Source organism: Danio aesculapii, chromosome 7 (assembly GCF_903798145.1).
Source record: "Danio aesculapii chromosome 7, fDanAes4.1, whole genome shotgun sequence".
NCBI lineage: Eukaryota > Metazoa > Chordata > Actinopteri > Cypriniformes > Danionidae > Danio > Danio aesculapii.
In genome coordinates this window covers 33,479,249-33,507,228 of record NC_079441.1, presented here as the reverse complement: position 1 = coordinate 33,507,228, position 27,980 = coordinate 33,479,249, and the positions used below count along the sequence as shown (strand labels likewise).

The following is a 27,980-nucleotide window of genomic DNA, read 5'->3' as shown; positions in this document are numbered from 1 at the left end:
ACATACATACATACATACATACAGTGCTTCTGCATCAGGTCTCCTCCTGAACTACTGGATTTCAAGAGCACTGATTTCTGAGGGAGAAAGTGTTGAGACTCATCTTCACTCGCAGCAGGCCAAGTGGATGGGGTGTCCAGAAAGGGGGATGTTGGAGCATTCGGCTACAGCCCGTCTTGCTGCTTTCTCACTGGGGAAGGTCACCAGCGCCTCCCCGCTGCGCTGACCACTCCAGTTATACAGCACGAGCACCGAGTCCGCCTGGAGCTACAACAACAACAACAAAAATAATGAGGAGGACTTTATATGCTCCTATGAGAGCTCACTTCAGCCACAGGATTTAAATACAATAATAATAAGATTTAAAAAGGTAATTGAGGCTTTTTCGTCCTAAAATTGTAACTTAGATAATCAGAGATAATCAGAATTGGACTTCTATTTCCTTGCAAAATTCAAAGCCTGCATCTCTTAATTCTCACTATTACAAGTAATGTCAAACAAGTATTTCAAAAAAATCTGAACTGCAAGATTTAAATGGTTGAAATTTCCATGTATATCGCAGTCTCTCAATTCTGACTTTCTTTGCATTTCAGGAGCATGTAGGTATGTATATCTGTGTGTATTCTACTTTTATTCCTCACATTATGCGCACTAAATGACCATGTGTGGAAATGCTTTTGGTCCTCATGCAGGAAAAGGACTTAAAAATGACAAATTAAGTATTTTTAAAAGGTAAAAAATGCTGATTGGTTCATTTTAGGGGTAGGGGGATAGAATATACACTTCCTGACAAATGTCTTGTCGCCCATATAAGTTTTAGGAACAACAAATAACAACTTGACTTCTAGTTGATCATTTGGTATCAGAAGTGGCTCATATGAAAGTCAAAGGCCTCTAGATTACATATTTTAATTATGTAATTAGCACAGTAATGTCTGACTTTGCTGAGAGAAAAGTCTTGTCACTTAACAGAAATAATGTACAGCATAGAATATAAAGTCATGGTGCAGTGGAAGAAGAATTAATATCATGTATGACTCCCATGAACTTGGACAACTGCATCCATACATCTCTGCAATGACTCAAATAACTTATTAATAAAGTCATCTGGAATGGCAAAGAGAGAGCTCTTGCAGGACTCGGAGTTCATCAAGATTCTTTGAATTCATCTACAATGAGTCCTCCATCTTACCCCAGACATTCTCAATAATGTTCATGTCTGGTGACTGGGCTGGCCAATCATGGAGCACCTTGACCTTCTTTGCTTTTGGGAACTTTGATGTTGAGGCTGAAATATGAGAAGGAGTGCTATACTGCTGGAGAATTTGCCCTCTCCTGTGGTTCCTAATGTAATGAGCAGCACAAATGTCTTGATACCTCAGGCTGTTGATGTTGCGTCCACTCTGCTGATCTCTCGTACGCCCCCATACTGAATGTTACCCCAAACCATGAGTTTTCCTTCACCAAACTTGACTGATTTCTGTGAGAATCCTGTGTTCATGCTGGTTCCAGTAGGTCTTCTGCAGTATTTGTTCTGTTTGGGATGCAGTTCAACAGATGATTCATATGAAAAAAAAATTACCTTCTGCGACTTTTCCAAATGATCAACTAGAAGTCAAGTTATTATTTGTTGCTCTTACGACTGACTTTTGTCAGGTAGTGTACACTTTGTAATGTATAAACATCATGTGTGCGTGTGTGTGCGCTTGTGTATTTAGAGAGATAAACTAGCGATTCTTGAGTTTATAATTTAATTTATCTAATCTGCAGAATAAAATTTAAAAATAGAGAAATTCAATAGCATAATATATGTCAGAATTTAGGACTAATTAGTTTAAAAATTGTAGTTTTATTCGATTTTACAATTATCAAACTTAATAGGTTATATCTCCCAAAACTAATCGTCAACTTTTTAAGAACTGCAAGAAACCCAGGACTTGCAAGATAAAGTCAGTATTATGAAAGCGGTCCCATTTACCTTTAAATATTTTTAAATTCTGTGGTGAAAATGAGCTTTCATATATTCCAGTGGTGGCCCTATATAGATAAGAATATGAATGAATAATAACAAGTCACCACCGGAATACATCACAATCAGGTAAATCAAGATCCATCCACCTGCACACACAGAGGAAAGCTAAGGAGAGAAACGGATTGGATTTTGAATTATTCATTTTGCATGAAGCCAGGACACACAATAAAGTCGGTCAAATCAGCTGAAAAGGAATGAGAGAATATATTAGCACAGCCACTATAGAGAGTAGAACCATTCAACAGGAAACCCTCGCAAAGACAGAAGACTTCTAGAACATGAGGCAAACATAAGATATTCAAAACCCAAAGCAATTAGTCACATCAGAGAGAAGCATTATTAATATTATTATTATTACAGTGAGTTTAAAACAGGACGATTAAAGCATTCAGAGACTAATCATCCAAGAAGCAGACAGTGAAGATCTAGGAATCAGAAGAAAAGAAAGAGCTTTACTGGATTAGTCCATGCACAAGCCGTGGCTTCAAGTCACACAGGTGCATCGTGGGAGCTTACCTGGAGCGGCTCCCCCTACAGACAAAGCCACTCTTTAGGCTGAATGAGACTCCGGCCCTGATCACTCACTCCAACCAAGGAGCTGTAGTCTTCAGGATTGAACTACAGCACAATGAGCCACAGTCAGTCCACAAAGCTCAACATTCAGCACTGCTCTCATATACACATCAGCTGCTGAGCACTGCACACTTCTCATAGAGGGGTGAGAACATGTGCACATGACAATTCTTCCAATTCACCTCAAGTTGTTTGAAATAAATTAATACTCAGATTTAAAATATACTTTATAGTAAGTGTTCTTTTGAACATACCACTATTAAAATAATTCTGAAATCAAATATTAAGCAGCACACTGGATTTCAAACACTGTGAAACCTGCAGAAACCCTGTGGTCAAAAAACATTATTATCAAAGGCTAATTCAAGACCTTGTTAAGACCATTATGAATGAAGTTTCAGACTTATACAGGTCTAAATGCTAAGAATTGTTTTTCTAATGGCCTGGTTGGGTAAGTGGGAAATATTTTTACTTTTAAAAATTGAATTTATTTATTTATTAACCATCGTATTTTAAATAATGTAAAATGTGAACAAGCAAACTCTAGTTCTATACATACACTTTTTTACCAACTTAACTTTTATTATTATTATTTTATGGACAAGTTTTAAAAACTATAATAACTAAATATATGCACAACAATCTGTCCATGTCAGTGTCCTCATTGGTAGCTATAAATATTGTACATGGAGGACATTTAAACAAACATTATTGTGAGGAAGATAATTCAACCACACTAGTAAATAGAGTTTTGTTCAAGTTCTATTTGAGATGGATTGTTTGTGATTGGACGAGCAACTTTACATGGACATAAATCATTTTAAACAGGTCTTCATTTTAAGACCTACAACACAATACTTCAGTGAATTTAAGACTTTAAGGCCTAAAACTTTGCTTTTGAAATGCAAGACCCTAAGACAACATGGACATCCTGAACCAAACCCTAAACCACTAGATTAAATTCAGTTAATACAAATGACATTTTTAATTGCATAAAAAAAAGATTTTAAACTTGTACAGTATGAATATATATTTTTTTTAAGTTCAATTGAAAAGTTCAGATGCAAAAACCTTTAAGTTCCATCTGAATTTTTATTTTAATATCCCTCCCAGGCTCCTTTGTGCATGTTCAGTTCACTTGTATGGAAAAGAATGGGTTATTTTCATGCCGTTTAACATGAAATAACTGAACATAAAACACAGGAGGCTGAGAAAAATGCTCTTTTTAGAAGAAATGTCAGATGGTTTTTGCATCTGAATTCTTTAACTGTTTTTCTGAGATGAGCATTTTCTCAGCCTCCTTTGTTCAGTCATTTAAATTTAAAGGAAATGAACCCATTCAATAGCAATAAAAGTGAAATTACACAATTCTAAGAAAATTGCTAATTTTCGGGAGAAAAATTCAGATAGCATTTTTGCGTTTGAACTCCATATTTAAAGTCAGAGACAAAATAATTATTAATTATTACTTGCTTTGGTCAAATAAATTTCAAGGGTGTTAAGATTTTTTTCCAGCATTTTTGATGTAATAGTTTTATTAATTAATTTCTGGTTTTCTTTTGTCTTTGTGCATAGTATTTTAGTAGTTATATTTCAATATACTAGTATTCAGCTTAAGTGCAATTTACAAGCTTAATTAGGTTTAACAGTGTTGAGAACCATTTCTGATGCTGTTTAATGCAAATGTTAATTTATGTTCAAAAGAACAGCATTTATTTGACAAATATTTTGCAACAATACAAGTCCATTTAAGAATTCATTAAAGAAATTCCCAATTTCAATTAACAATTACAATAAGAATGCAATTTGAAAATAAAAAGTTGTGTTTGTAGTGCATTGTGGAACTTTAGCATCACCAGCACTTCCTGAATAAAATCATGATCGGAGCACATATTCACACCCTGGGTCTACCAGAAGTAGTAAAACGTGTAAAACTAAAATGTAAATAAAGAAAAAAGTAACATGCATACATAAAGACTGATGGAATAAATATTATGGTTATACGACCCTTCATTTATACATCATAAATGCAATCATAACTCAAGAGGAGACACCAGACCAGTGTTTGCCCAAACATCATCTCTCACTAAAGATAGACAGACAGATAGATAGATACTATATAGAGAGAGAGAGAGAGAGAGAGAGAGAGAGAGAGAGAGAGAGAGAGAGAGAGAGAGAGAGAGAGAGAGAGAGAGAGAGAGAGAGGAGAGAGAGAGAGAGAGAGAGGATGAGAGAGAGAGAGAGAGAGAGAGAGAGAGAGAGAGAGAGAGAGAGAGAGAGAGAGAGAGAGAGAGAGAGAGAGAGATGATAGATGGCTGAATAGATGGAGAGAGATGAATGGATAGATGAGGAGACAGATGGAGCGATGGCAGAAAGAGAGATTGATATAGAAGATGGAGAGATAGATGTATAGAGCGAGAAGATGGAGAGATTGAGAGAGATAGATGAGATGGAGATATATGGATAGAAAGAAAGAGGGACCACCTGCCAAAAAAACAAACACATCCCGCACACAGAGGCTGTAGTGTGCATTTACTATGAGAGGTTAAAAGCACACTTGGAAGCTGAACTGGGCTCAGATCCATTTCACCGGTTCAGCCAGAAGTCAAAGCTGAACTCTGCATTTCACACACACGTGCCGCTGCGCTACACTTAGTGAACAGGGTCTCGCACACCGCTCAAATAAAGAGGAGACCGTACCCACCACACTATATGAAAGTACTAGAACATCTGGAAAACCTCCACAACTATACATCTCTACTATGTGAGAAAGAAAGCACACACACACACACACACAGACAACACACACACAGACCCGTGCCCAAAACAAAGCATCCCTCCCTCAGACTGTTATAACCCTCTTCTCTGAGTGCAGGAATCATACCGTCCTTTGAAGCCTCCGGCTAATCGGGTGTCAGCTAATGAGAGGACAAAACGTACACAGGGATTCAGCATTCAACACTGCGCTAGAACTTTTGTACCACTTTAATATACGCTGTCATTTTTCAAGTAATTCAGAATCACAATAGGAAGCTCATGCAGCTAACACTAAACTTTCCCATCTAATTTTAGGTAGTAAACAATACGATTAAGCTGTATACATCCTTGCACACTGAATCCAAAATTCTCACCTCAGGTTTTTTCTTCAGTCAGTCACATTTACACACTGCCTCAACTTTTATTTGGCATTACAATACTAATTCAAACTAATTGAGTTCAATTTACTTGTTACTAGTTTTCCCAACTGTAGCAAGCAATTCCATAGGTTCATCTCACAGTAATAGTACTTTATATAGTGTCTTTACATTCTCCATTTTATATGTTACAAAGACAGCCTGTGGTCTTTTTCAATATGTAGCTCCAGAATCACTAGCAAAGCAATAAATTGAGCCACTGAAGAAAACTTTGAATCTTAATAGGGAGATGAAACTCCCCTTCCTTCTACACAATCTCAGGATTTGGTTGGCCAAATATTTGAGCTTTTTCTGTGTATGTTTTTAAAGAGAAAGTACAACAACATCATCATCCTCACAGCCTGAAGACTCCATTTTATTTATTTTAAATAATATACATTTCTTTACTAATTGCATTTGTTCTTAATATATTGTTATTACACACTGAACTCTGTCTTCAACATTTCTATGAACAACTGTGACTTTTGTAGGATAGACAAACACATATGAAATGTTGGACTCAGTGTGCAAGAATCTTAACAACGGCACCTTTAGAAAGAAGTGTAACAATCTTAAGCTGTTTGTTGCTTAACCATGAGAAATGGGGCCCTGGTAAGGTCTTAGGTGAAAGGGCCACTTTTTATTTTTTTGGCTGTTTGAACTTGAGAAGCTGAATGAATGAGTGAGTGAGCAGCAGAAAGTGCAGTCACCTGATATCCCTGAAAGAAGCTGAGGATGTCTTTGACCCCGGTGTTGTACGGCAGGCCCTGCATGCGCACCAGTGCCCCGGGTTGAGGAGGGAGGATGGCAGGGGTGGGCTGAGCGGCTACAGCAGCTGCGACTGAACCCGGTGGTGCCGCAAAATAACTCACAGTGGAGGGAGACACTGGTGGACTAGAGACAAAATTTAGACAGATTTACTCCCATTGATGGCAACATATTGCATTATGATATGGATACATATATCCCTTGATTAGTTACAGTTATATAACACAATTCGACTTGCAAAATGTAGTCTCTTCTGCTTCCCAAAGATGCATTTATTTGTTCAGAAATACAGTAAATTGAGAAATATGAATATTAAATATTTCCTCAATGAAATTATTTCTGGTTCAATATGCATTTCAAAACTATTTAAATCCTGTGTTGGCAGAGCTGAATTTTCAGCTTCATTACTCCATTCTTCAGTGTCACTTTATCATATAGAATCATTCTGAATGGAAATCACTTCTCTTTATCAATATTCAACACACTTCAATATTTTTAAGAACAGATTTGATTATTATCTGAAATATTTAGTTTGTCTTTAACACCATGCCAGCTTTTGCAGATTTTGTAGTAAAATTATAGAAGGTTTTTCTAATAGTTAAAAAAAAAAATGAAACTGTACCTTTTTAAAATAATTCTTCAACCGAGTAAAACAGTTTTGGTGTATTACTGCTAAAAACTTTGCTATTGATTCTCATTAACAGCTTACAGTAGAAAAACTTATATAAATATATTAAATATTAGTGTTTATAAAACGGTTCCGTCTGGTTCTCGAATCTGATAAGCTAATAGCGGTGCGACATTTTGCAATATCAGAACTCAAACAGCCTCCTCACCCTTCTGTATTACTCCGCCCACATTGAGTGACAGCTGATCAATAAACTCACTACAGTTATTAAATATTGCAGCTAATGGACAACAATGTACTTTTGAGGCTTTTTAAGTGAGAATGTAGTTGTTTAGATTGCATCCATGCAGTTTATTTGTAAGGACAGTGCTTATTTTAAATACTTATCATTTCTAATATTGGCGGCCATCACCCCGTCATTTCGAGCAGAACAAAGACACAAGATGGCGATAGAGACCACAGAAGGCCTTAGGGGAGAAAAACTCAGCATTTTCTTTTTGTCTCTCTCTTTTGTATGTTGTAGTGCTGTATTTATACCATAGTAATCTGGTAGTGTTTGCTTTGGCTTTTTCTGGGGTTAATTGTTGTGATCTCCCGACTGCAACAGAGAAATACTAGGAAATCTCTGTAGACTGTAGCCATTTCACGCCGTTCAGCCTCATAGTCTCAAAATGTGAGCAAAATCTCCTGTTTTGTCATCATTTTAGACATTACGCTAGAAATGCATTCAAATACTTGCTCTAAAGTGACGTTTGTGAATTAGTAACAGTTTCTCCTGTTCTGACGTCAGCTGCAGATGTGAATGAATGGTGGATGAAAGTAGTTCCTCATACAAAAGAATTTGAGACTCTGTGTTTGATTTTCTTCTTTATATACACGATTATGCTGTTGAACTGTTGTATAAACACAATATCACATGAGTAACAGTGCGATATGGCTGTATATCATCACTGGTGGGACACTGCCTCCCACCAGTGCCAATACACAGCCATATCACACTGCTACTCGTGTGATATTGCTCATTTAACATATGTTTAATGACAATCACAGATATGACACTCCTAACAACAAGACTTAACCAGGTAAAAATTACAGCCTTAAAATTCTTTAAAAGGCATCATGTAAATTTAGACAAAAGATAAAGGTCTTATTTATCCAATCAAGCCAGCATGTGTGAGTGTTGTACCTGGGGTAGTAGGTGGTGTAGCTCATGTTCATGTTCATATAGAGCTGTGGAGAGTAGTAGGCGAGAGCAGGCGCAGGGCTGTGTGTTGGTGCCTGTGGAGTTCTTGGAGTGGCCAGCAGGGGGGGCTGATACAGCGCTGCCTCAGTGGGAAGCATAGCTGGAGCAGCAGGAAACGCAGCGTATGTTGGTGGAGAGAGACCTGAGAGAGACAGGATTAAAAAAATAATAAAATAACAAAACCTTTTCTCTTATGATGCATTAGTACAATTAAAAAAAAATAAACTTTTAAAAAAAGATTTGGCATTCCCACTTGGTGTGGTTTGGTGAACATGAGGAGCTAACCTTGCTGGAGTGTGTGAATGTCATGTATATTTAGCTGAACTGGCACAGGGACAACCAGTGTCTCCTCTGATGTGGCGTGAGCACATACGGCTAATTCTCAAGCCAAGGTCAAACAACCAGATCAAATCACTAAGCAAACAGCCCCTCCTTTAGTGCTGCAACAGGCTTGCTCTTTCTAAATGCCAAAATGTTGCACCTTTAGATCTGTGACTGAGGTCATCACACTGCTGTCTAGCAGATAAGCTGAAACTGAAGCTCAAACAGCTGAGCCAATGGCAGCAGAAGAGTGCAGACTGGAACACTACACACAGATATGCATCTGACCAGATACAGCTAACGACTCGCACTAACCAAAAAGAACAGGATAGCTCATCTTAAAGCATTTGACATTTACAAAAATGTCTTAACTAGGGTTGGGTACAGAAACCTGGTGCTATTATGGCACTGGGTGCTTATATAACTGCTATGTACTTGAGCCGAACACAGATTTTAGATTTTGGTTGAGCTGTCGATTGAAGAAACATGAGTGAAATCATGCTTGTTTATATGAAGAAACTGATAGACCACATTTTAAATCAGTAACCTGGGAGTTTTACTGTAAATTGTAATTATTGTTAAAACTGCTTAATTTATGCACACAGCTTGATTACTCTAACCATGTGTATGATGGATGAGCAGCTCACATATGCACTTTGAACAGTTTGTGCACTACCTAGTTTGTCCACAAGATGTTAATGGTAAAGTGGGCCATTGATTAGCTATTAGATGACAGACTGTGAAAGTACAACATCAGGCTTATAACAATTGTCATACTGTGTGTGCATTATGCAAATCCATATTGTGATCATTTTGTCCTTAAGTGCATTTTTATAATTCCACAGTACATAATTCTTCATGACTACTCTTCATTTTGAATGTAACCATTAATGCAAAGTGATGTAGAATTATTTTTGTACCAACGACTGTAAGTGAAAGCACAAGATGCTCAAAGGATGGAAGAATGATTTAGGTGTTAAACCTAGGATTAATCCAACAGTAACACTTAATTCTCCAGTATTAAGAATCTCCTGAAGAACAATGTGTCAGGTGGTTTGGAACTGGTGTATTGCGCTGACCTGTCTGGCAATAAACACTTTTGGAATATTGATTGCATGCACTGAGAAGAGGGGTCTTCAGGCGGTCTCTTACAGGGCAGTTTGCAGGGAGGTGGTGACAGACCGCTGCGGTTCAGCGTTCCTCCCATCAGCACAAAGCTCATCTCCTCAGTGGAGCACTGGAAAACCTCCACATAACGATCCTTCATCATCTTCTTGTGGCACTTCTGCGCCACCATAAATGCACGGTCAGCCGACTTCATCTGAATAAAGGCGTCACCAGAGGGTCGACCCTAAAAAGATGAACAAAAATACTCAACATAAGTTAAAGAGTTAAAGACTCCATGACAACTTTCAAGAAACATCAGGCCTTTCTGAAGCACCTGCTGGTTGAGGACCATGTGCACTCCATGTGGTTTGATGTCAATGGTGTGTTCCCCCATGAACTCCAGGATGTCCTCAATGGCGGCGGTGTATGGCAGGCCTCTAAGCCGGATGCAGTCTCGTGTGCTGCCGGTGGTGATGAAGGGTGGAGTGGCCAACACTGGTACAGACACCATTTGAGGAGGAGGTGGTGGAAGTGTGGAGATCAGCGGAGTGGACATGTAGCGATTCAAAACCTAGTTTGAAGAGACAAAAAAAGGTGAAGTTGACAAAATGTTTTAATCTAACAAATATACAGCCAGTTTTTTTTTTTTATAGGAATTACTATTTGTAAAAAGCTATTAAACAAAAGCATAATTTACACAAAATTTGGGTTTAAAATATATATTGATGTCATACATGTGTAAATATAGACGTGCATGTATACACATACACAAGAGCAATATTGAGCAGCAAAAACGCATTGCTGAGAATTGGGGTCAAAAACATTTTCAGTTCGGTTTTATTTTTGTTCAGCTTTTTTTCCCCCGATACTTTTTGTAATTGACTATAACAGTAGTATTAACGTTAAAACATGTTTTAATAAGATTGAATTTAAGGTTGAATTTAAAAGCTCAAACAGTAATACATTTGTGTGCTGACGTGTTGTAAATTAAAAAATAAAAGTGTTTAAAAAAAATTAATTGTAACACTAATTTACATTTTTGCAATCAATGTATGCATGTGCACGGTCTGTTGATTGTTGTATCATTTTGTGAATAAATGTGAAATAAACAATAACTAAAGTATAAAGCTTATCAAAAAATTGCCTCAAATATTCTTGTGACAATACATCTTTTCTTAACAGAATGCACACTGCTGGTGGTGAAAAGACCCCCTCCATCACACAATTGTAAAGTGCTTTGGGTGTATGGCAATACCCAATAAATGTGCATTACATTAGAAAAATAAAACATGGTGGGAAACATACAGCACATTCTAGTCTGAATATTGAAAAGATTAAAAACCCTAATGAAAATTGCCAATACAAAAACAACTATTACTAATGGCTACTTAAAGAATTGTTAATACTTCAATTTCTGAGCATTCAATTAAAGTATCAATACCTGTTGGACCTCTGCTGCAGTGCTGCGAAACAATTCAATGTATCTCTTGCCCAGGATCTGTTTGTGCTTCTTCAGGGCATTCTGGGCATATTCCTCACAAGCAAAGAGAACAAATGCGTCGCCTGTTGGACGTCCATCTGGATATTTCACAAACAGAAGACCCTCCGTCCCATCAGTCACTGGACACTCTGGGCCCAGGAATCCCAGAACATCCTGAGGAGTAGCAGTGAATGGAAGCCCACGCATGCGGATTATCATCTGGTTTTCCTTGGACAGAAACTGAGCCACCTCATTGGAAGTGCCTATCAAAAGAAGAGAAATTGTGCACTTAAAATGGGAAGTCACAGACTGATGCTCTCCGCTGCCCTAAAAGCTTTCAGCAGACACATCCACATGCTCTGTAATGATATCTCGGCAGGCCGCTGCTCTTTTACACCTGCTGTGTGTGAGGCTTTTCAGAGGCTGCTGACCCATCTTCATCCCTGAGGGAACGGCTCACTTTCTCTGTGGCCCAGCCAGATCACAGGACAGGAGGGAAGGGGAGTAGAGTTTCCCTCTTTACCTGCCCAACATGAGTCAGCAAGGGGAAGAGACTCACAAAGAGTCTTTCATTCCCACAGAGGGGGGTGAAATGAGGAAGGGACACACACACACACACACCTGAGAATAACGAATGGAGATTTACTCCACAAAATGGAAAGTGTCTGCTTGTATTACAATTAAAGACCACATGTAAATGTCTCACCTCCTGCAATCTTCAGGAATTCCTCCCCGGTCGCTTTATAAACCTGATACAAAAACACAAAGTGGCATGAGAGTTAATCACAAAACCATATCTAACTGTATTCATCACGTTGTGCCAATTACAGATGGGTCCACTGAGTGAAGTTGACAATTGTTTTAACAGATCTTAGTGATGCATTAAAGGGCATGACCTTTAAGTGCCGTTTACACCTGGCATAAAGATAAACTTCAGATATAAAGGAGGAGCACTGAAACAATTTGATCTTCTAATGTTGAACACCTCCTCTAAAACAGCAATTAGTAGGATTGCTTTCATAGTGTAAGCACTATGGCTGCTCAAATGTAATCGATCACATAAAGACCGCCTGCACTCCACTTAGCAAACTGACAAAACATGATTATTTTGGGACGTGGTGAAATTAAAAAACAAGTTATTCTTTGTTCGCTGTGTGGTACCACTTACTATTCACATCCTTTTCATTCACCTGCATTCAAACACACTCAAATAAGCTTTTCCAGGGGTTTATTCACACTGAATGCTCCTACTAAAGTGACAGAGAGTGTAACAAAACAGGATTTTAACAGGATTTCAGTTTTTCTAAAAACTAAACAAACGGTCACAATACACATGTAGATAATGGTGAAAATGCACCTCAACCACTTGCAACACAGGCAAATTGAAGATTATGATTTTTGATTGTTTGTTTTAGCCCTTTAACAGCCTGCTCTACCAAATGGTTAACCAGATTTTGACTGTTTTAAATAATGGTTTAGACTACACAGCATTGTTTGAGAAAAAAAAAAAAACACACAATCCTGTTGCACTTCTACACTTGATTTTGATTTTATTGTTAAAATAAATTAAGAACAAGAAAGCATGTTAATCAGGAATCAGGGTATCTTCCGTCCATTCCATATCCGTTTTCAAACAAAAAAAGGAAAAGAAACAGACTTTTTTCTTTTGCTCACAAAAAACAAGATTTTGGCTCGATTTTCATTTTTTAATTTAGGGTAGGAAAACGGATAAGTGACTTTAAAATTCATTATACACATGTAGGCGCTGCTGAAATGGCCATCATTCTCTGATTGGTCAACCAAATCTGAGCTCGTGACGTAGCCCTCAAAATAAGTGCCTTCTGCGGACCAGCACCCAGGCTTTTAATTATTTATTAATTAATTAATTAATTATTTATTTCTTAATTAAATTAATAAATAATTCAATCAATAATTAAATATATATATTATCAGGCTTGCATTCATTGCACGCGCTGTAAAGCTCTGACAAGGTCCCTTTATTTAGCCTGTAGCCTATTTAATAGTTTAGATTTGTTTTACATATAATGTTCCATTACTTTAAATGCATTTATTTTTTATAAAAAATATTATAGTTATTCCACATTTGTCTTAATCTTCAGAATATCCGTAAATGATGCATTTTATAAACTGATCGTTTATAAGGATTAAGCTTTTAATAGCTGTATTTCTCCAATTGGAAAAGGCTTGATTAAAGTCCTGTCGTTTTAAAGATTTTCTACAATTTAAGCAGAATTAGGTTAAAGAGAACTTAATTTAGCATAGTGCGCTCTGTGCGCATCACACGCTCTACCGAACGCACTTACCTTTTTTATTATTTCATGCAATATTAAATGCATAAAATAAAATGCAAACAGTTGGCAGCAACAAATAGTAGCCTATTCTGCAATATTTATGTGTGCAATATGGAACTGGGCCCGCAGTAGCACTTTAACAATTTTCTCACGAAGAGCAAATGTCAAGTTCACTATTAGTGCAACGCAGACAGTCAGCTCATCTGTTAGTCTAAACTACAAGACGTTATTTATTATGAATTATAAGTATGCGTTTAATTAGTTCCTTTGAAAATTTGTTCATTAATCCAGTGTTTTAAAACGTCTTGAAAGTCTTGTTGTGTGAGAAAACGCATGAGAAATGGGCATTGCGGATAACCGTATTGTGTAGGCTTGTTGCCCTTAAACTTCTTTTAGTTCAGCTCTTGAGTTGGCTACCTGGAGGTATTGCTCGTGAACAACCACCGATCCTATTGTATGTAATTTAAACCCACTCTTTAAAAGAAATAAAAATAAATAAATAAATAAATTAGGAGGAAATAAAATTAAAACAAATGGTACCCTTTGTTATAGCAACTGCGCCCAATGTGTTATTATTCTGGTCCTGCTAACAACCATTACAAAAAAAAACAAAACAATAAAAAACCACTAAGTGAACAATATTAATTATTATAATAGTAATTATTATTATTAATATTATTATTATTATTATTATTAAGGCCTACAGTAGCCCGGAAACAATCATGAAAACCAGGTTCCGCTTGCAGAGCATCAGGTGCATAACAGCATGAAGTTTGGCGGCGAATTATGAACATATATTATTATTATATAGGCCTTGCTTGGAAACAATCATGCAAACCAGGTGCTCAGCATCAGGTGCACAGCTGCAGAACGTTTGGCAGCGAACTACCTTATTTTATTGACAAATGTCTAATAATACTGCTAATTTACGTTTTTTATTTAATTTATGCATTCGCAATGAATGCAAGCCTGATAACTGATCTAATGACAGAACATGTAAACTTATATATATATATATATATATATATATATTTTTTTTTTTTTTTTTTTTTTTTTTCTTTTTTTTTTGTTTAAAAACTGATATGGAATGGACGGAAGATACCCTGATTCGTGTTAAATGAGGATCTGAAATATTTTATGGCGTACTTCAAAAAATAAAGGTGATTTAGTATTCAAAAATGTTTTATTTTGATTATGTTTTTAAATTAATTGGTCTTACACTTCATATTTTCATATTTATTTTGATTTTATTTTGTTTTATTTTGATTGTTTTTCAAATTAATTGGTCTTACACTTCATATTTTCACATTTTCATAGTACATGTATTAATTTGCTACTTTTACTATAAAATGACATGTCAACCATTTGGTAGAGGTTGATATTTTAGAAATTATGGGAAGTGTTGAAAAAAAAAAAATGCAACTAGCGACATTAGGAGTTATCAGTTTGAATAAATAATTCAATACCTCACTCAAAGACCTCATATTACTATAAGATACATACAGCATTTTTGAACAATCTTGAACTAATTATCATTACTAACAAATATATATTTAATGTTAGCTTGTCACCACCTATTGGCATAACAATGTAATTGCCAAAACCTTCATTTGAAGTGTTGAGATTTTATATGGATTTTGAAACTGCAGACATAAGCGTTTACACACAAACTATAAACTTTTAACTACTTCTGTGATCATTGTAAAGTTTATAACAAAAGTAAATATAAATGTTTAAAAAAGAAAAATGAATAGTTAAGATAATCTCTGTGTTTAAATTGTTTAGAATCTTATGAATAGTTTATAGCTTATGAAAAAGCTAAAAAATATTTTAGGGGTGTCCAAATTATAGATTTTACTCATTTTATTTTTTAAAAAATATAGATAGTTGCACCTCAGCCAAATATTGCCCTATTTTAACAAAGCACAACTAATAAACTGAATAAAATTATTTAAATGAATGAACTAAGTTAAAGAAATTAATGATTTTATGGTCCTGGGTCACAACTGTTTGTGCAAGATCCTCTAGATAAGATCACGAAAAATCCATTAATATCAAGTGGAAATAGTGCTTTAAAGATGCAGCTTCTTTAGCATGCCGTTTAGCATTGTCATGATAAATTCAGTGTGAGCAAAACAATCAGGAGCATTTCAGATTTTAAGTGAGCATTACTACACAAGGGAGGTCAGCTGACAGTAAAATAAAACAAACTCCTGGTTTGTGTGCTGTAAGGAGGTAAACTCACTTCAATGTATCTGTTGCCCATGTGGTGTTTGTGTCGATCCAGTGCCATGTCTCTGTGCTCAGAGTTTATGAAGCGCACCAGAGCTTCCCCATTCCTCCGGCCCTGAGCATTCAAACACAACGCAACACCCCCTCTGTATGCACAAAAAAAAAAAAAAAAAAAAACATACACAAAAGAAAGAGATGCAGCAATTAAAAACTAGTTTAAAGTCTTTCAAATTGTGCTTATGACAAATCAGCTCTGACATTCCATGTAAACCTGCATTTCTGCTAGCTAGAAATGGCTGGATTTGCCTTCAAGTTCTTACTGAGTTTTGCATTACACTGTTAATGTGTACTTAAGGTTCTTTTCTGAGTGCACGCTCCATGCCATTGTGAGTGTGCATTTCAGTGTTACGCTGAGCTGTAATCTTACTTGGCAATGTTCAGGCCCTTGAAGAAACGGGCGATGTCCTGATCAGACGACTGCCATGGCAGCCCACGAGCTCTGATGACCGTCTCACTGTCCACAGCTTCTGTCTTACTACTGGAAGCCAAGCACACATGCAGACACACAGTTTATCATGAGAAACCCCACAGATGTTGTTGTAAAATTGCGGTTAAGCAACTAAACTAATGACTTAATATTCTGGGCAGTGACAGTGACAAAAAGACAATAAAAAGTGAGTACATACCACGCTCCAGATTCAAACTTGTAGTTTACAGTCTCAAAGTCAGTAAATTTGTGATCTACAAAAGAAAAAACATGAACAACATCAGAAGCAAAAAGAGAATTTACATGCATATTTTCAACCCAATTAAATTGTAAGCTGACGTAAATTTGTTAAACTATTTTCCTTCCTACTGGAGTAGTCATAAACAACTTAAGGATAGGTCAATTGTCACAGCTAGATTTCTGAACCTTATGCTGATTTCAACATATCAACCTGTTTTCTGTCAGTTTACTAAAGTGCAGATGTGTGATGTGACAAAAATGCATTGTAAATTTCTTACTAAAGATTTAAAATGCATCCAAATAGGCCAAATCTTCTGCGATAAGAGATGAAATATGCCTTAAAAAGACTTTTTCCTGACGCAAAGACTTAATAAAAATGTTCTCTCATCTCAGCAGCAGAAGTTACAACACTATAAATAAATAAAACCATTTAAGCTACAATAAAAGAAAAACAATAGCATCATGGGATAATGTATGAGCCATAAGCCACTTGCAAAACAAACTAATTTAGCTGCATTGACAGATTACTGGTTAACATTTAAATAAAAAAAACTGATCATTTCAACAAGCTGATTTTTGTGAACGATCATATTATCGTACAAATGCTTGTGTGAAAGGGGTCTTTTCATTGCTCATAATTTTGTAGAGAAAAAGTGCAGACCTGGGGTGATCCTTTTTAAATTGCAAGTAGGGCTGTGCTGATAAATGTTATTATACTGAATCGCAATAAAATTTATGTCAATAACAATGATAAGATCTGGACTTATTTTATTCTATTGTTCTAAGAGCCAACCACAAACAGAAATGTGCAATAATGGGAATCTAAAAGTGTTTTGATATTAGAGATTAGGGGTGTCAAAATTAATTGTTTCTTCGATGCACCGCGATGAAGACGCGGACAATTTGGTATCGGTTCAGTAATAATTATAACCGTGATTACGTTCTGACGTCATTTATCTCATATGCGCTATGTCGCCGTAGCTTACTATAGCGCGTAAGAGCCAATCGCAGCCCTTCCTGTTCAGCGCGTGACCAATCAAAGGGGTTTAAGAAAGAACTTGCTAGACAGGACTCAGAAAGCGAGCGGGACATTTATATAGGTTTATTTGCTATAAATGCTCGTGTTGTTTAAAGGTACAGTTTATATATCTGACTGTTTATATTAAAGGACAAAATTGCATTACAAATAGTATACAAGTATAAATATATTTATCCATTTTAATACAAGAATTGCTGTGAAAATATAACACAGTGTATGGTAAGCATCGTCAATGCACCGAGATATCGAATTGAACCAAATAGATGGCATAATAATCATAACCGAACAGAACAGTGAGACCAGTGTAGGTTCACACCTCTACTAGAAATGTACCGAATTTTAGGACACAGGATTTATTGACTGAAAATGTTTTGCCATTTAATAGACCCACGAAATTCACAAACTTCAGTCATTGTTGGGGTGCTCTTCAAAATCTAAAAGCATTAACAACTTCAAAAGATATATCTAAATATCATTATCGTTTAATATGGAAAATAATCGCCAAGATTACATTTTTGTCATATCGCCCAGCCCTAATTGAAAGGGTGGAGTGCCCCACACACAATCAAATAGAAAGGCTGTGCATTTGACTGAGCACATAAACTAGTATACTGCAATAAAAATAATTATATTTATTATATATATATATATATATATATATATATATATATATATATATATATATATATATATATATATATATATATATATATATATATATATATATATATATATATATATATATATATATATATATATATATATATATATATATATATATATATCAAGCACAGATCAATCCACTATGACACTCACTGTAAGGCTCAGCCAGGACATGCAGTATTAGCAGAACCATGTCCTTCACCTCCCTCAATCCAGCTTCTTGCTCCGCTGTGGCTTGAATACAGACATCTGACAGAATGTCAAGGTGCATACATACACAGGCCATGCTGTCCACAAAGGCAGATTTACACACACTCCTAGCAAATTGGCAAAAGGTGCAGCTTCAAAATAAACTGAATAAAATCCAAAAAGGCATCATCTAATTTTGTTATATTTATGTAAAATATTATTTTCATTTAAAAAAAAAAAAAGCGTATGCAGGATACAGTCCAGCATAGAGGGCAGCGTGAGGTCTTTGACAGGTCCTGCATTGGGGCAGCATTTGTGAAACTCTTTCTTCAAGTCTACGAATGTGTAGAAGCACTCCGGCAGGACTAGATTCTACAACAAAACACACACAGGCAAATGAGAGGCAAGCAGGCAGAAAAATATGTTTCGGAGGAGCCTCAGGAAAGGGTAAACTAAAAAAAAAAAAAAAGATAGAGGAAAAAAATGTATAAGGCAGAATAGAGTGGGCTCTTTAATATCTTCTGGATAAGCACAACATTCCTGTGAAGATTATAACATGTTGCTGCTAAACGGATTATAACACAAACTGACAGCTTCATTTAGAAATAGCAGAAAAAATTATGCACAGTTGGGTTTTCATTTACACCTTAAACAGCCATCACTAAGGGTGAATAAAGCATAAATACACAAGAATGAAAGCGTTTTTAGTTTGGACGGTAAATTACCTTTTTGGAGGCCTCAGGGTGAAGCACCTGTCGAATAAGAAGTGGCCCGTCAACACACAGTGTGTAAGAGCTTCGGCCCAGAGACTTCAGTTCAGCTGACACTGACTGGTGAAACTACAGACAGAAACAGAGGAAGATAAAACCTACTATAAGTACAAACGTTTATTTCAAGAGTTCACACTTAGATATTGCTTGATGATATTAGCAGGTTTAGCATGATGTCCCCGGAGAGAATCCCAAGCTCGAAAGTAATTGAGCCCAGGGCTACCGCCTGGTCGATGAGCACGTAAGGGGGTTCGAGATCAGCTAATTCTCAAACTCCCCCTGGTAAAGAAGGAAAATGGGGAGATAAGGGAGTAATACTAGACGGGCTATTTACAATGAGTTTGGATTAATCCGATTGGCTTACTAATAATTAAGGATGGGAGACCATCCACGATCAATCATATCACATGCTCACGTGAAAATAGTTTGTGAAACTTCACAAAATTTCAGCTTTTTCAGAAGAAAATAAAAGGGCTGGGCGTCATGGTGGTGCAGTGGGTAGCACAATCACCTCACAGCAGGAAGATCGCTGGTACGAGCCCTGGCTGGGTCAGTTGGCATTTCTGTGTGGATGAATAAAAGAACTAAGCTGAAAAAAAAAATGAATGAACGAATAAAATAGCTGCACGAGATTGAAAAAATCTGACATTGCAATATTTTGTTTTGTGATGATATATTTTGCAATAAGAATACAATTTCACCAGATTATTTGAATATTATTAAAGATTTAATTAATTTAGATCCACTGGGATGATCTAGTCTTTTTCTAGGTGCTGCATCTGCTATAAATATTATTAAATTTCAAGCAAAAATAAATAAATAAACAAACAGTGATTTCTGGTTTTTCTGGAGTCTAACAGTATTCCAATGCAGACATTGAACAATCAAATGTAAAACACCATGGTCATCATTGAATAAATAATAAAAACAAAAATAAATACAATTTAATAATATCTTTTACTTTTTATCTTTAATTAATAATCTTATCCTGCAATGTGACTATTGCAGATAAACACTGATATCGATGCTCAAATGATATATAATTCAGCCCTACTTTGTATGAAGTTACCCACTTAACCAAATATTTTTTCAGTTACAAAATTTTCAGTAGCTTTTACTTTTTATTAACCTTTAGTGTGACAAATCAATTGAATAAGCAATTTTGAATGCTGAGTGTTTAGTTCAAAATTAAAGTTCCTTCTTTCTGCAATCTGAATGGTCTGCACACAACCAGATACAGAATCTCACACAATCACAAGTGACACTGTGAAAGATTTATTATTGGCAATGACAGTTTTGTTAAATATCTTCTGATCATCAGACAGATAAAAATAAATAAATAAATAAATAAATAAATAAATATAGGCGGAAACTTCTGAACTTTCTACTGCAATGTCAAGGGCATCCCAGAGGTCACTCACTGTTTGTTGTAATGCGTTAATGCGCATGCTTGTTCTAGATTAAGCAGCTGGTCAGACTGGTTTGGTGGAAATACAGGAAGTGAATCGTGGCTCTGCCAGTCATTACAGATAAAGTAGAGACAGATGACAAAACAAATTAAGAACGATTGTTTCACTCAATAAACACACCAACTGCTCGCTCACAACTATAGGGGCTCCCACATTTACCAGTGTTTAGCAGTAACACAGAGTCTTTAATGAACCATTACAAATGTTTAGTAAACTTATCCATCTCTGCATCAGTCAACAGCAGTACAGGCTATCCTCCAACAATGATGACGCTATTCACATGACAGCAACAAAGAAACACGGAAAAGACAAAACACAGAGCAGAACGCATCTCTAAATGATTTTTTTTAGTAAGGGCTGATCATAGCCACTAAATGAAACGATTTAATCGGTTGCACTTGTTAAGAAACATTTAAAAAAAAAACTATTTATACACTATATTAAATTTACTGTTGCGACACCAGATCAAACATGACATTTGCGCAACTGAAGCCAATCCATAGTGAATTACAGCATGAACTGTTGTGCTATTTGAAAGACACCGGTATGCAAAAGGAGAACAGATAGCATGTTTATGGCCTAATTTTCATATCATTTGGGCCAGTGCTGATAACACACGCCAACATTGCCTTTACATAAGAGCTACCAACACACAGTTGACAAAAGTTTAAAAGATGGTGCTACATCTACATGGTGAACATGTAAAGACGGCAGCACATTCAGCTACATTCCCATCATGCTCCTGTACTGTCTGTGACGTGTTGTTTTTCTACATAACCTGTCCATCTTCATACCTCATGCCGATATGAAGCTTCAGTTAGTCATTAAGGGCTTAAAGAGACTTTTCGCAAATACCAGATAATTCTATTCAACATATAATTCAAGAGCTTTACATCTCGTTTCAGGTAATCTCAAGGAAAGCCTGAGTGGTAGATGGTCACAATCTGTACATAAATACTAACTCATTCACTTCAGTTAATTAGTGTGTTTATGACAGTTTTCACTGCTCAGCCCCGCCTTGCACAAATTAGCACCTGCAATAATTAAGTGCAAACGTATTCCTGCTACACAAACGTTTGGCTAAAACACAGAGACACACCCTGTGCTCACACACAGTTAGAGAGAGGAGATCAAACTCCAGGTAAAAGCAAGATATGACGGTTGCTTTTCACTATTCACTTACACTATTATCTTGAAAACTAAATTTAAAAATGTAGTCAAACCAAAAGCCAAAAAAAAATTGTATATTAAAATAAAAGGAAAGTAAAAATTTGTTTATGTGGTTAGGAGGAGATAAATATGGTATTTAAAGTTGATCTGGGTTTCAGTTTCACATTCTACTCTGCTATGCTGTAAGTGAGAGTAAGGGAGAAAACTGATCTTTGGCATCACAATCAATTGGTGAGTCCTGTAAGGCCATGTTTGCTCAGTGCATGTACTGGTTTAGCTATACTTTTGAGAGCCAAATGTCCTCTCTTATATAGTGGAATATCATGACAACCCACTAGTGTGGACATTCCTGACCAGTTAAAAACGTTAAAAACAAGTGGACCAGAACACGTTTCAGTTGAGTCTACTGATTTTGCACATGTTTGTAAGGGTTGGGTTTAGGGGTAAAGTTAGGCCATAGGAAATATCATTAACCTGACAGAAAAACAATGGAGGTCTAAGCAATGTAATAACTAAAATGGTAAAACAATTGTTTGTGTATGTGTTTATACACAAAGAAACCAAACTCCAAATTGCATTTTGGTCCCTTGAAGGAGAGTTTCTATAGAGCCATTTAAAAAAATACAATTATATATTATTATTAAAAATATAATTTATATATATATATATATATATATATATATATATATATATATATATATATATATATATATATATATATATATATATATATATATATATATATATATATATATATATATATATATATATGTGTGTGTATATATTAAAAATATTCAAAATATAATTGTTTAGGATCACATGATCCCAGTTAGTAAGATGTCAGTGTATTTTATACAACAAAGATCAGTTCAAACAGAAAAAAATATTTCATACACTGTTAAAAACTGAGTAGTACATCATATATTATAACAATATTTTAATGTTTTATTTTAACAAAACTTTTAGACTACAGCACTTTATTTTCCATTTATATTATTGTTATGCATATTAAATTGCCTTTGCAAACTTCTAACTTTAATTAGAGAAAAAAAAATGGTATCTTTCAGCCTTACACACATCTATACAGTGTTGGTGAAAGTTACTTAAAAAAAGTAATGCATTACAATAATGGGTTACTCCCTAAAAAAAGTAACTAGTTGCGTTACTTAGTTACTTTTTATGGCAAGTACTTTTGTGTTACTTTTTCTGACCTGGCTTAATCTTGCAGTTTCTTTTTCTTTAACCTTTTCACTTTTTTTAAAAAACATAAAAAAAATGTAGGATAATGCCATCTTCAAAGACCTTCCTGACCTCAGAGTTATAAATGTCATACATACAGATTAATGAAAGTTTAAAGCAATGCGTTTGCTACTATTGTACTTTTTGTCTTATTAAAAAGTAAAATCACCATCCATTTAGATAATTTTCTTTTCTTCCATGCAAGTCCTGTCGTCTTTGTTTCTGTATGTTCTAGAATTTAAAGTGACCAAGTTCATTTTAATTAAGCAATTATTTTTTTTTAAGTGAACCAACTAAACTTAAAAAGTAACTTGTTGTTACATTTTTAAAAAAGTAAATCAGATGTTATTAAAATGAATGCATTACTTTACTCATTACTTACAAAAGTAATATTACGTAACTCGAAATACTTGTAACCTCCAATCCTGCATCTATACATGTCTTTACTGTCTTATAAAGAGTATTTTAAGTGTTCTGGCCTTTAAATTTAGTAGGGCAAAGTAAAACTTATTCTCATATTGACTGCATGCTGTATGCCAAGTAAACCAGGAGTCCCATTAGGTAAGCTAGCAGGATGTGACGGCTGAACTGCCAGGATGTTTAAGTGGCAACCTCACACAGTACAACCGGTTTCCACTTAATCCACTGTCTATTTACTTTATTCAATGCTGCAAGATCATGAGATCCAAAACCCATGTCTATAAAGGATCATTTCATTGATGGCAATTATTGCATTTTCTGCTTTATTGCTGACTTAAAGAATGGATGAATGTGTCACATCCTTTCATTGAGACATTTCCCAGAACCCTCCCAGTGCATTGACAGTCTGTAGAGAAATAAAGCACTCTGCTCAACACACACAGGTACTGACACGCTCCTGCCAGCCTGCTGTGCTCACTCAGCGAACACACGCACTTTCTTTAACACACCCCTCATCTCTCAAACACACCCAAAATCCCTTTCTCCCTCAAAAACACTCAAGTAATAATTTCATTCTGCTTAAAATAACACACACACACACACTCTCACACACATACAGGTGTGTTAGTGCCACACCATTTTCACAGTGTTAGCGTCTAAAAGCAGGTGCAAAGTGAGAGTCGTCCAGAAAATGCTAGCAGCTATAAACGTATTTTTTCCCTCAGTTTTACTGCGAATACCGCTACTCAGCACAAATAGCACGAACCAGCCACTAAAGTTTAGAAAAAAAACAAATTTGACTCAACTCCGTGACTAAGAAAGGATGAGCCACACTAAATCCTGCTAAATACCTGTTTCTCAACTTAGACGCAATGCTATGGAAGATTTTATCAACCAGTGAGAAAATTAGTGTTAGTCATCATGCTGCAACTTCTTATGAAGGTTATTTTTTTCCTAAATGAACACAACAGGCCAAGGTCCATAGTTAACCGTCATACCTTAGTGAAACTGAGCACTTCTTCAACCCCCAACTCCTCACTGAAGTTTCAGGCAGATTTTGACTGAATACGTTCATATCACTTCTCTGTACTGTTTAGGTCATTACAAGTTCAGATGCTGTTTGGATCAAAACGTCTTTCACATATACTGAAGTAAAAATTACAGGCATGTCTCTCCTCAGGGTCATTTAGTGACCATCTTTAGCTTTAATTCAGGTTTGCATTCATCATGGCATTATTTTGACAACAATCGGCATGGGATAATCATTTTCAAGGTATACAGCGGTTTGGAAAAGTCAAGGATTTAAAACTGCCAAATTTTTCTGTAATACCGTTCCTAAGGTATATTGCATGCAATATTTTTAGCTACTTTTTTTTTGTTTGTTTTTTGAGGACAACAGTATCTCCAGCAGGAAAAATATCCAAAGATACCATTTTAAATAGTAAAGAAATCTGTGTTTTAGAAACTAATGAAGACAGCAGAAGTCAATAATTCATTTGAATTATTTAGCCTGACATGTTTACTGCTCCAAAATATTTTAAATGTTTCAAAAATTTAAATATATTGTGTTCAAAGGGTCGAAAAAGTTTTAGTTTTTTACCCAGACATTTAAAAATAACAGATTTTAGCGCAGTGACCACAATACCGTGATATTTTTATCCAAGGTTATCATACTGTCAGAATCTTATACCGGCCCATGCGTAGACAACAATAGGTAATGTCACGCAATATATTTTAATTAATTTTGACTGAGATCTTGTATTCATGCTTAACCGAGATGGAGATTAGGGTTGACATTACACCTATAGTATATATTTTTTCAAAGTAACAATACTGACCCGAATCAACTATTCAGTATAGTTACGGTGCATAAAGACTTATTTTTGCACCTTATTCTAAGTATTCGATGCTAATTCCAAACGTCATTTGATAAGCCAATGACATGCACAATACTACCATTAAAAGAGAGAGCTTTATCATGATTTGTGTATTTTTAGTTGAGATCTTTTATTGAGAAAAACTATTTGATCATATTGCTAAAGATTTTTTAAAACTCGTAATATTTTCAACGTGTACTTATTTTTAATTGCATTAAATTTGAAAAGACAAACACAATGGGGGAACCTGAACTGAGCGAATGATCTATCTCTCTGAAATGTAGACAAGGAGAAATTGATTTCCTAGTTAATATTTACAGAGCCCCCTGGGGATAGGCTACAACTAAACCTAGATAACATGCAAATGCCACCACCTGAACGTAACAAAGATAAGTTATAAAAGTGTCTGAAAACAAAATGTGTTAAATGTCCTGATGACACTAGGACTTTTTAATAATACAAACAAGTTGAACTTAGACTAGGAGCTGTAAACACTTTTCTGTGGGACAGTAATAAGAGGGCGTCATTTTGAAACACTGAGGGTGGGAACAGGTTTATCAAGTGCAAATAAATTCTGCGTCAGTGTTGAGAAACACGTTTGGCAACACCACCTTTTGTCAAAACATACCTGTAAAACTCAAGCCGTAACATCCCAAACCTCCTTGATAAATAAGTTTAACATGGAAACCCAGAGAAAAAAAGCAGGAACATTATTACAGTCTATTACTCTGTTCCTACCCTTACATGTGCAGCATTACCTACACTCACTCTAAACTCATTGACATATATGGCTTTCAGGTGGGTGAATTCGCAGGTAAACATTCCGTCTTCCAGATGTCTTCAACACATCAGTGCAACAAGACTAGACCTGCACTCCACCCTGGAGCAGAGCGTCTGTGCCTTCCCATCTTCCCTCCCTCACCCAAAACCCCTCACAAACACAGACCACAGCAAAACCATTTTAATCAAACATGAGGCCCATACATAATAAGCTGCTTCATGTGACTTTTGACCAAACGTACATTATGAATTCTTCTTAATGGTTATAAAACACATACTGTAATGGCAGTCCAAACAGACACACAGATGGAGCTTCTCACCTGCTGCAGGACGCTCTCCAGCGGCTCGGCCTTACACAGCTCCTCAGCAGTGAGCCCGGTCTCCTCCTTGCACTGCTCCGACAGGTCCACACTGTCCGGCTGTACTAGAATCCGTTGAAGTTTGCCCACCTGTTAACAACATCATCTCATTCAACCGGCCTAGCATTGCAACTCTAGCGGGTTTCTCTCAGCGGTGCGCCCTTAAACACGCACCTGGCCGTCGAGAACATCAAAGCAATTAATGCTCGATGCTCTCCACGAGCCCGTGCGGTCTAGGTGAGCACCTCACTGGGTTGACACCGATGAAGAAGATGATGGTGGTGGTTGTTTTGATATCTCAGACGGTGTGTTTGTGTGAATGCAAAGCAGACACGGCAGGGTTACTGACCTACAGGAGATGACATGCAGCAAACAAGGCAGGCTTTCGTCTCTCGTGGCTTGAAATGGCCACGCTGTAATGCTCGAATTAAACCGATAGTACTCGAATCAAACGTTGCTGTGAGATTTACCAAGTAGCGCGTTTGACTATCCGAAAGCGCACCTCGTTGGTGAATGTCACCTGTCAAGGTGGTTTCTAACACTAGCACAAAACTGGGTGGGTGGTTTAAAGTTAGAGACCTTACATCAGGGTCAAAAGGTCCGTACCTTATTCTCATGTAGATCCACAATTTGCCACACCAAGAGAATTAATTCCCTTTCATCCGACCCCAGTTTACCCCCATTTGCACCAGCTGTTGCCCCAAAGAACACCACCAGAGTATCACTGTGCGAAGCCATCAGGGACCACAAGGGTACAAACTACAATTAAGAGCAAAGATCAAATAAAACAGTAACACGAGGGTTCACCTTTCTCCAAGAGAAGCAAACAAAAGAAATGGAAATTCAATTGAAGTACACGAGGAAGAACAGAAGATTACTCCAGGAGGACACGAGAGAGAGTGCGGCACGAGACTCTACCTGCTGCAGTACTTGTGTGCTCTCGATCCAGAGTTACTGGTTTGACTGGTAAAGAAGGCAGAAAAAAGTCCTCGTTCGTCTCACGCTAACCCCATAACAAGCCCTGAAGGCTTTTCTCGCTGTCTCTTTTTTTCTTGGTTACCTGGCTTTGGTTCGGCCTCCCTGTTTGGTGTCAATCTCCCGGGGGAGCCCGCTGATTGGACGGTTTGTAAAGGTGAGGGCGGGGTGTACTGCCACTGTGTCTATGAAATGCGTTTTGATTGGTCTGTTCCGTGCTAGGAAGTAGGAGGGAAGATCAGATTCACTTTTTCTGCTGCCAAACACCTTTGTGTATCCGCGCGGTTCACTTTACGTTACCTTCTGTTAAATATATACGTTTCAAAACGTGCTTGCAGCGGTTTAAATACACACTATGGTAATTACTTTTTAGCATTAGCTGTGAAGTGTGTTTAAAAGCGTGGACTCCTACTGACACCTCTTCATGTCAACTG

General features: G+C 36.4%; 1 protein-coding gene across 4 annotated transcripts; it reads right to left on the bottom strand.

Annotated features, from left to right (window-relative positions):
- Positions 1–27,598, bottom strand: esrp2 (epithelial splicing regulatory protein 2). 4 transcript variants are annotated; one of them, XM_056461756.1, is made up of 17 exons: positions 27,490–27,598; positions 27,178–27,330; positions 26,533–26,661; positions 19,213–19,326; positions 18,745–18,859; positions 18,452–18,547; positions 16,556–16,610; positions 16,297–16,407; positions 15,883–16,015; positions 12,032–12,074; positions 11,287–11,588; positions 10,180–10,416; positions 9,891–10,089; positions 8,361–8,559; positions 6,489–6,672; positions 2,549–2,650; positions 1–267 (listed from the first exon to the last, which is right to left on the bottom strand). In XM_056461756.1, the coding sequence occupies exons 2-16, from the start codon at positions 27,307–27,309 to the stop codon at positions 2,564–2,566; spliced, it is 2,136 nt and encodes a 711-aa protein (XP_056317731.1). In that variant the 5' UTR covers positions 27,310–27,330; positions 27,490–27,598; the 3' UTR covers positions 1–267; positions 2,549–2,563. The 4 variants fall into 4 exon arrangements, with proteins under 4 accessions (XP_056317731.1, XP_056317730.1, XP_056317732.1 ...); XM_056461755.1 differs by lacking the exon at positions 27,490–27,598 and having other exon boundaries at positions 27,178–27,483; XM_056461757.1 differs by lacking the exon at positions 27,490–27,598 and having other exon boundaries at positions 16,297–16,404; positions 27,178–27,483.
- Between the last annotated feature and the right edge of the window lie 382 nt (positions 27,599–27,980).